The sequence below is a fragment of the Beta vulgaris genome, chromosome 2 (assembly GCF_026745355.1).
Source record: "Beta vulgaris subsp. vulgaris cultivar EL10 chromosome 2, EL10.2, whole genome shotgun sequence".
Taxonomy (NCBI): domain Eukaryota; kingdom Viridiplantae; phylum Streptophyta; class Magnoliopsida; order Caryophyllales; family Amaranthaceae; genus Beta; species Beta vulgaris.
In genome coordinates, this window is record NC_079203.1 from 51,558,857 (window position 1) to 51,569,657 (window position 10,801).

Consider the following 10,801-nt stretch of genomic DNA (forward strand, 5'->3'; position numbering starts at 1 on the left):
TTTTACTTGAATGAAATGAGATAAATTCACGATTATAACCCGTATTCAAAATTGTACAAAAGCAAATGTGGCAAGTAAATAACACGGAGGTAGTAAATTGAAAGATCATCCTAATTGTTAAAATGAATTTAACATCAAAATATAAACTTTTAAATCCTATTCAAAGAAAATTTAATTAATTGATCAAAGGTTGCAATTGCAACTAGTAAAAAGCAAGTGTTGCAATTCGTATAATTTTCATTACTAATACTCGTGACAATGAAACCTATGATAATCAATTATAACAACAAGTACTACGTGTTAGAGATCACTGATATGAAATTATTATTTCTACAAGATTAAGTATTTCTTCCATTACTAATAACATCAATTATACCATCTAACCAACTTGATGATACTATCATGAACATGATGATACTATCAAAGCATCCACATTTCCAGGTAGAAAATCCGGCCTCAGTGAGTCAGTGTACGCACTCTGTTGTGTGCCCATTTAGCTCATACTTCTTACACAAAAGAAAGACAAATCAAGGTAATAAACTCTAATTTATCAATATCAGTGACATTGTCAAAATTTTTAACTAGTATATAACCACTCAGAAATTGATACCGAAATTACACTGGTCAAGAACTTAGTTGCAGACCTTGACATTATCTTCATCACCTTCATCATCATCGTCGTCTTCATTATCTCTGCTCAATTCGGCATATTCCTCCAGAGATACAGCAGAAAATAATCCTTCAACCTTCCCCTCTTGAATGGTAGGGGTGTTGGCTTGTTCTCCTTTAGGTTTAGCTTTGTCTTTGTTCATCTGTCGCAAAATTTCGAAAAGTCGAAAAGATTACTTTTTGAACAAATAAACAGAGCAACATTAACATAACATTGAATATCAAGATATTCACTTGCCAAACTAAAATAATTTAGTAGGTAGTGTTGTTAAATGTATATCACTCTACTACATAGCTTATTAGGATTCTTTTATGGCTAAGGAATAAAATTCAACATCAAGATATTCAGAGAAAGGTTTGATTGTAGCTGCCAGACACTGATGATAACTTATACTTCCTCCATTCCATAATAAGTGAAACGCTTCTCTCTTTTATGTGAGAGCTTTTTTAGAGGAATGTTTCACTTATTATGGAACGGAGGAAGTATAGGTTTAGACATGTATGATGTCAGTCGAAAGATACACCAATAAGAAAATCAGAATTGCGATTAAAAGGACATTAAGAGAAGATAAAGGGAGACGAAGGATAATAAGGACGGACGGAGTTAAAATTGAAAAAAATGAGTTTGCACAAGCAAATAGCACTAGATAACAATGAATGGAGAATGAGGATCTTTCAGACCAACATAGGGGAAACTTATTGGTTTATGCAACCAGCACCCTTTTGGCATTGTTATTGTTGTCTTGTTTTATAGCATACAAGAACCAGGGAACATGAGCATAATTAGACTTGAACATCATTTTATAGCATAATCAGCACCCTTTGGGATGACAGTGAGTTGTTTGTTGTATAGGTAGATGGCAAAACCAAATTCATAATTAATATGTACCTGCTCCTCCATCACTTCATCAACTAAGAAAGGCGAAGTTTATGAGATCAAACAAAGACCATACTGCTCTAACGTAGCTTCCTGCAGCATATACCATACTGCTAAGTGCCAAAAGAAGAACTAAATCTACACCCCCACAAGCAACATACTTCAGTAACTTAGATGCTCTATGATTGAATTTCGGTTCATTTTGTTGGTAAAGTGAACAGCTCAAAATGTCAACCAAAACCATCTTTTTTTGTTCCTACACTTCAGTCTTAACAGGTTAACTTGATTGAGCAGCCCAGTAGATACTTATAGTTATTAATAAAAGACATAGGCGAAGCATAGTGTGGCTGAGCATAGCTGATCCTAAAAGCTCTAAGCCTCTAGGGCAACAAAGGTCAAGGTGAGCACAACCATAGTAGCTATTCTATCACTATTGGGTGGGGGGGATAAGAAAGTAAGTAGTATTTTTGACTCATATACTAGAAAAACAGAAAAATACTATTTCACTTGGGTACTCATGCCGGACATAGGAACATGTCCAAGTGTTTGACTTGGCTAAATTCTTCTCGACCCAAATGAATTGTCAAAGTGTCCATACCAATGTCAACATGTGCAGAAGGCAAAATTACAGGCAAAATAATAAACAACAGAATGCAGATGACTTACTGCATGTGTTTGTTGTATAGGTATGATGGCAAAATCAATTCATAACTAATATGCATCCAATCTCCCATCACTTCATCAAACAAGATAAGGTGAAGTTTATGAAATCACACTAAGACCATACTACTCTAAAGGAGCTTCCTTCAGCATATACCATACAGCTAAGTGCCAATAGGGAACTAAAATCTACTCTAAAGGAACTCCAGTGCTCTATGATTAAATTTCGGTTCACTTTGTTGATCAAGTGGACAGCTCAAAATGCCATGAAAACCATCTTTTTTTGTTCCTATACTTTAGTCTTAAGAGGTTAACTTGATCGAGCAGCCTAGTAGATACTTATAGTAATTAACACAAGACATAGGCAAAGCATTGTGTGGCTGAGCACAGCTGATCATGAGAGCTCTAAGCCTCTAGGGCAAAAAAGCTCAAGGTGAACACAATCATAGTAGCTAATTTATCACAAGACCCATTCACTAATCGGGTGGGGGGATAAAAAATAAACAAGATTTAAACTCGTATACTAGAAAAACAACAAAATTCATTTGCCAGTGTCATGTGTTATCTCATTTTGGCTTTTAGTGACTTGACCTTCCTAGCATATCGAAAAAGTAATGGAAATAGATGCTGAGAAAAGCAGTGTTAAGCCTCGTGATTCCTTCAAAGTGCATGCCGAACATAGGAACATGTTCAAATGTCTACTTGGCTAAATTGTTCTTGTCCCAAATGAAATATCAATGTGTCCATACCAAATTTAATATGTGCAAAAGGCAAAATTACAGGCAAAATAATAAACAACAGAATGCTGATGACTTACTGCACGCAATAGCGTCCTCCTTTCCCTCTCCCGAGCATTTTTTATAGCCTGTACATTACAACATATAGATACAAACCATTAGGCATCAAACAAAAAAAGACTACAATCTTCACTCTTCTACATACTTAATTTCTCAAGTTAGAAGACAGAGGCAGTACCTCCTCTAGCATTTTCTGCTCAGCTTCTACTTCAGCCGGGTTCCTGAACAAGTTTGCAAAGTACATTGATGGAACAAAAGTGCAATTAGCAATAAACCCACACATCAATCTAGCATTACCAACAGTTCACAGCCTAATAATTCACAAAATACAAAAAAATAAGTAAGAAGCAGCATTAAACAGAAAGTGAGATAAAAACCTTCCAACAATCTGATCCACACGACTACAACACTTAGCACATACACCCTGTTCTTTAGCACATCCTGCATTCCAATTCCAAAGGCAAAAATATAAGAATCAATTTTTTTCACTTTCATCCCAAAATTTAAATTGCCAAGTTATAATCTTGCATTAATCTAAAAGTTCATAACAATACATAAAAAGGATTAAAACAAACCAGGACATAGGTTAAGGCAAGCTTGACGAACAGCCCTCTTAGAACACTTCTGACTGAAAAACAAAACATATTGAATAAATTAAATCACAACCCATCTTGTATTAACAACTAAAAATTATAACCCATAATCACAATTCACCAGAAAATCCAGTAAAGTATCAATCTTTAGAAGAAAAAAGAGAAAAACTAACCATTTAGCAGGCTCAACTAAGGGTTTATATTTGCCATATTTGCGCTTCCATTCAATTTGATTTTTACAACGAAGGCAAACCCCTGTAATCTCTGGAAAAGGCCTAAATCTTCCACCTGGTTCCTGAATTTTGATAAACATAAATAGTTTTCAAAAGATGTTTTAAGATTAAAATAAGGGGAAAATTCTCTTCTTTTTTTTTTTTGTTTGTTTGTTTGATTATTTACCGTTTCATTGATTTTGCGGCTGCCAGTGGGATTCCAGGCGAACTTGTTTTGATGCTTGGGAGGACCTTTCTTGCTCATCTTCTCAACTATAGCAAAGGAGCTTCAATGGCGGCCGGCTGGTTTTTGGTTTGCAAAATAAGTAAGAAACGTGAAAATTATGAATCAAATTACTAATATTACTTTTGTAGATATATACCCGTGTTCTGAAATAACTAAAACACTTATATGTTAAAAAGCTGTTAAAAGTGTTTTACTTATTTAAAAATCAAAAAATATTAAAAGAAACGGTATAATTTTAATATAAAAGTAAACCTAGTCATTAATGGATTAAATTAATCACCGAAAGAAATTAATTTAATTACTATTGAGCTAATTCACTTTTTAATATTACCATTGTCTAATTTTAATTTTAAAATAGGTGGTCTCTTATAAGACAAACTCTTTAAAAATATGAGATTTTTTTAGGATCATAGATAGCTAAGATAGGTGCCAAGCTACCGAAGATTATCATGTCTATATGTGAAACTTATTCGGACAAAAATTGAAATTCAATCCTATCCTAACTTAATTAATAATTTGAATTGGACTCGAACTATATTTATATTGAACTTGGATTAGTCCGGATTTATGGTGATTGGATCAAAAAATTCAGAGTAACGAAGAAGCCCCTTTATCATATATTTTCATATTTGGGATTGAACTTAAGTGTTCTCGATAGAATTTATCCGTTTGTATGAATATTAGTTGTTATTACTAATTTTTTGTTGAATTTGTACGAATAATTTATATTATCGAACATTTTATTTTGATGCTCATGCCTAAATTATTTTATCAGGAAAATAGTTTAGAATTTTGGATATTTCATATTGGACCCAATCTAGTGTATCAGAAAAACCAAATTGGATTGGTTTGGACTCAAACTCTTATTCGTTTGGGTTTGGATTGGAATATTGAGATCTAAATTTAGTTCAGACAAGATTGGTTCGAATTCAAACTCTGATTGGTTTAGATTTGAATTGGAAAATTAAAATCAAAAATTAATTCTTATCGGACTTGACTAGGCCTCTAAGTCCAAGCCGTAAACAGAACTTTCACTGCTAGTTATGTCACATCATCTATTTAATAATACAATTTTTAAATAGTGAAATTCAATATTAGAGTTTTGGATAAATTAATAATAGTGGTTGGTTCTCAATAAACCACAAGAGATCAGGAGTGAAATGTCGGTGTATGGTTTTGACGTAGGTCTAGTTCAGTCCAATCCAAACAAATTTGAATTTAAATTTTTCAATACGAATCCAAAGTAATTAGAGTTTGAGTGCAAATCAATCCAATCTGAATTTTTAGACACTCATTGATTGCTGGATCCAATATGAAATATTCAAACTTTAAACTGTATTCTTTTGATGAAATAATTTTATAAGCACAAGCATCAAAATAAAGTATTCAATAATATAAGTAATACGATTCCATAAAAATTTGGTAATGACAGTTGATGTTTCATACAAACCCATAAATTCTATCAAAAACACTCAAGTCCAATACCAAATATACAAATATATAACAGCGTTATTTGCTATTCGATTATTTTGGATTTATGGATCCAATCACCCTCATTTCAGAGTCCAGACCATCTGAAAATTCAAATTTCCAAAAAAAAACTCAACCCAGATCCAATCCAAACGTATATAATTCCAATTCAAATTACTAATTCGGTTTGATAGGATTAAATTTCTTATCCGAGTAGCTTTCATCCTTACAATAGATCGTCATATTGTATAAATTAATTGTAACTTTATCTATAAAATTCAAAATATTATAAATTAAATGACGGTTCGAAACATATTTTAAGATAAGACTTTTTTTAATATATTTATCTTATTATTATGTAAAAAGAGACTTCTAATGAGTATGGAAAATTGCAACTCAACAAAAAGTATCACTAGTGGAAAAATAAGGAAGGGTTGCGCTAAAAAAGGCCCGTAGGGCTGCGTTTTTTGATAGCAACCCTTTCCATAGCAGCCCTTCACTTTTTAAGTAGGACTGCACTTTTCAAACGCAACCCTTCACAATGAAGGGCTGCGTATTTGGCACAAAAGCGCAGCCAGACTGACCCATAAAAAAATAAAAAAAAAATTTTACATTTTTTTAATTTACTCCTAAATATACTAAGAATAGCTGAAATTTACAAACGAAATTACTTGTGACCGTAACATTATAGATGAAAGGATCAAATGAATACTTCAACAAAACGAAATTATAAATTAACAAGAACATCAAATTAGTTCCACAAAAAATGAAAAAAATAAACAAAAATGAAAAAAACCCCTAAAATTATAGATCTGAAGTTCCTGCCAACAAACGAACGGAAATACACACAAAAAAGGAATGAAAATAGAACGAAAATGAAAAAAATGAACGAAAATGAGAAAAATATCTGTGTGAATTAAGATTACAAGAAGAGAATGATTAAAATACCAACCAGGAAAGGGTTACACTAACGTAATAATCAGTAGCTTGTACTGTTGTACAACAACTGAACAAGGAAAGCCAAAAAAACAACAACTTAAATCAAAAAATTTAACTTAATGCCTTTTAAAACAATGGACGAACGACAAATTGAACTTAATGCCTTCAAACCCGACGAACGATTTAACTTAATACCTTCAAACTCGACGAACGATTTAACTTAATGCCTTCAAACCCGACGAACGACAACTTAAATCAAAAAATTTAACTTAATGCCTTCAAACCCGACGAACGACGAATTGAAGATTGAGCCGTGAAGATTTGTGTGGGAGTAAAGGACGGAGGTTTTTTTTGAAGAGAAGAGGAGAGAGAGAAAAAAATGGGAGAGGAGAGAGAATGAAGGGATGCGTGAGAGAGGAGAGAGAATGAGGGAGAAGAAGAAAGGCGTGAAGATGAGAGGAGAGAGAGAAGAGAGGCGTGAAGATGAGAGGAGAGAGAGAAGAGAGGCGTGAGGATGAGAGGAGAGAGAAAGAGAAGCCAATCTCAAATAACAAAACCCTAAAGCCTTGTAATCTCTTTTAAAATTAAAGTCATTTTTTTTTTAAAAAAGCCCATAAAGGGCTGCGCTTTTTCTACAAGCGCAACCCTACTCAGTCAGAAGGGCTGTGCTTTTTTTACAAGCGTAACCCTTCACTAAGTAGGGACGCGCTTGTAGAAAAAGCGCAGCTCTTCTGAATGTAAGAAGGGCTGCGCTTTTCTTCAAAAACACAGCCCTTCTGTTACGTAGGGCTGCGCTTTTTTAAAAAACGCAGCCCTACAATAAAGAAGGGTTGCATTTTGAAGAAAGTGCAACCCTTCCGGCGCAGCCCTTCCTTTATTTTCCCCTAGTGTATCATAAACATCTTAAGAGTACTCTATAGACAATTATATCAAATTCATAAATATTTTATCAACCCAATTACTTTATGTAAAAAATATAAAAGGGAGATATTGAAATATTTAACAATCAAGTTAATATATCTATAGACTCACTAGTGGAAAAATGAAGAAGGGCTGCGCTAAAAAAGGCATGTAGGGCTGCGCTTTCTGACAGCAGCCCTTTCAGTCGCATCCCTTCACTTTTTAAGTAGGGCTGCGCTAGAAAGGCGCAGCCCTTAAGCTAGAAGGGCTGCGCTAGTTAGGAAAAAGCGAACCCTTCTGAGCTAGAAGGGCTGCGTTTTTCCTAACTAGCGCAGCCCTTACTACCAAAAAATAAAAAAAAAATTTTCTTTTTGACATTTTTTTACTCATAATCTCACATTTTCTGAAATTAAACAGAAGAGAAACGAAACGAAAATACTAAACCCAAAACAATAAAAAGAATGAAACGAAAATGAAAAAAAGGAACAAAAACTAATATACAAAGAGAAGTATACAATAAGTATACAAGAACATTAATCAAAACAAAGATGAAAATACAAGAAATTATATACAAAGAGAAGTATACAAAAACATTAATCAAAATAAACAAAGAGAAGTATACAAGAATAACATTAATCAAAATAAACAAAGAGAAGTATACAAGAACATTAATCAAAACAAAGAGAAGTATACAAGAACATTAATCAAAATATATAAACAAAGAGAAGTATACAAGAACATTATAGATCTGAAAATACAAGAACTAACTAATAATGTTTAAATACATAAAACAAAACCCAAATACATAATTTAAGGGAAAAAAAATTTCGGAAAAACTTAAAATGGTATTTGGAGGCTTAAACGAACTCGGATGGCTTAAAAAGCCTAAACTCACGCATAGCGTGAGTTTGACTCGTTGGCCCGTTCCGCTTCCGAAAAGGTATCACAATAGGCAATCGGACTCCGTCGCCATGTTTAGTGCAAATCATTTCAAGGTTTTTGTCGCAAATGTATATGGGATTTTTGAGAGAGAAGTGAGAGAATGAGAGAGAAGGAGGAAAGGAATAATGAGGGACGTGAGAGAGGAGAGAGAATGAGGGATAATATATTTGACGAATCCCCGCTCAATATTTCAAAGCCCGCAATTCCGAAATTTCAAATTTTTTCAGGAAGGGCTGCGCTTTATTAAAAAAGCGCAGCCCTACTAGTGAAGGGCTGCGCTTTTTTAAAAAAGCGCAGCCCTTCTGCTTAGTAGGGCTGCGCTTTTACGAAAAGCGCAGCCGCCCTTCCTGCGCAGCCCTTTATGTTTTTTCCCCTAGTGACTATAGGGTTGGGTATTAATAAGAACTCTATTATAGTGAGAACCACGAAAACCACTTAAGTCTTAAAATGAGCAAAAATTTCATAAAATGAGAAAAAAAAAGTCAAAAATGAGTAAAAGTATAAAATGAGTAGAAAACATTAAATGAGCAAAAAAATGAATGAGCAAAAATGTTAATTGAGAAAAACGTAAAATGAACACAAATAAGTTAAATGACAAATAACATAAAATGAGCAAAAACATTGCTAAATGAGCATAGAAAAGGTTAAATGAGCAAAAATATAAAAAAAGCAAAACATAAAATGAACAAAAATCTTCGTAAAATGAGGAACAATTAGAGGTTTTTACGGTTCTAACAATAAGGAAGGATAGGTATATGGATATATGTTTAATTAGTTCATATGAGAATCACTTATAACCGCTCATTTTCCTCATTTCACGAAGTTTTTTGTTTATCATTTCGCAACGTTTTTGCTCATTTTACTTTTTGCTTATTTTATATTTTTTTCTCATTTGACTTTATTATGCTCATTTTACGTTTTCTCGTTTTATATTTGTACTCATTTTACGTTTTTGCTCATTTAATTTTTTATACTCATTTTATACTTTTGCACATTTTTTTACTTTTTTTTTTTGTCATTTTATGAAGTTTTTGCTCATTTTAAGTGTTTCTCACGGTTCACGTCATAAGAAGGTTCTCATTAGAACCCAACCATCTTATATCAAAATCTAATATTATAATATCAAAATTATAAAATCAAATATAAATGTTTTGGATTAAAAATTGATGTTTGGTTCTTAATAATAACAAAGCATTTCATTAATGTACGAGTACAAACTTTCTTTTTTGAGGGGAACAAAGATTTCATTAATCCATGGACAAAGCATTTCATTAATTAATATACGAGTACAAACTAACAATACTTGTAACTCGAATTTCATGGCAATTCATCAACTTTATTAATTAACTTAAATTTTTTACTTAAAAATAATGATTTGAATAGATATAATTACGTAATTAAACTTTCTTTTTGCTTTCGCTCATCTAGTCATCTTCTTCAACTAGCAGAAGAATGAGCTTCAATGGCGGCTAGTTTTTGGTTTGAAAAAGAAGCAAGGAGAAAAATTATAAATTTTATATTATGATTAAGAAATTCTGTCAATTTTGGTAACTCATAAACGTTCTATTTAATTGTAACACGTATGATGTATGTGCCTGTATGGGCAATAATTGATGTAGTACAATAAAATAGCAGGTCCCTATATCTAGCCTCCCCTCTCCTTTTATCTCTCTCAAACCCTAGCCTCCCCTAGCCCTTCTTCATCAATTAGGGGCTGCCATGGATATTTTCATCCATGGTAAGCCCCTTTTTCCCTTTTATTTTCAGTTTTTAGTTCATTTTCTTGTTTTGTTCAATAAATTAGTATCTCTTTATGAGATTTTCTCAAATCCTTTTATGGGGTTTTTAGTTTCTGTTTTGGAAATCTCCTTCTCCCCTATGGGAGTTGTGAGTATGGTTCTTTTGTTTTTAGGTATGAGAAATTATTCTCATTGGTTTAAGTTCGAGACTCAACATGAAGGTATTGGAATCTCGGATGCGGTCAACCTGACTCGATCAAGAATGTTCTTCTCAAACTATATTAGAATGATAGACTTCCTCATCAATAGCTGCTTGATTCAGCGAATACAAGGGGGCTATGCTGTATTGTTCGATGTGGTTCATTGTAGTTTCTTCGAAGACGAATTTGATTTAGTCTTGTTTAATTGTATCTTGTTTTACTTTAATACCTATTGTAGATGTCGTTTGGCCTTCAATTAATGAAATTTCTCTTTAAAAAAAAATGTGCTTGTATGGGCCATAAAGTGGATCAGCTAATGGATGTGTAATGAAATGGTCCAATAATAGTACCAACATCAATTTTGAAATAGAAACCCCAATAATTTTTTTAAGAAAGGAGAAGCCCAAATACATTGACACCTCTTACAATTTTTTTGGGCGTGGCTTTTTTTTATTAAAACAAACTAAACCATCAGTCATAAGGTATGTATATAGGTGGTTTGAAAGAGAGTTTTGAGCAAAGAGTTTGAAAGTCTTGACTCTTGAGTAAAAATTAT

The 10,801-nt window shown here is 32.9% G+C and overlaps 1 protein-coding gene across 1 annotated transcript; it reads right to left on the bottom strand.

Moving 5' to 3' along the window:
* Window positions 1–253: 253 nt before the first annotated feature.
* LOC104906897 (hypothetical protein) lies at window positions 254–4,170 on the bottom strand. Its single transcript, XM_010695728.4, has 7 exons — window positions 3,996–4,170; window positions 3,770–3,891; window positions 3,579–3,631; window positions 3,381–3,444; window positions 3,182–3,224; window positions 3,024–3,071; window positions 254–812 (listed from the first exon to the last, which is right to left on the bottom strand). Exons 1-7 carry the CDS (start codon window positions 4,071–4,073, stop codon window positions 633–635), a joined length of 588 nt encoding a protein of 195 aa, XP_010694030.1. The 5' UTR covers window positions 4,074–4,170; the 3' UTR covers window positions 254–632.
* Between the last annotated feature and the right edge of the window lie 6,631 nt (window positions 4,171–10,801).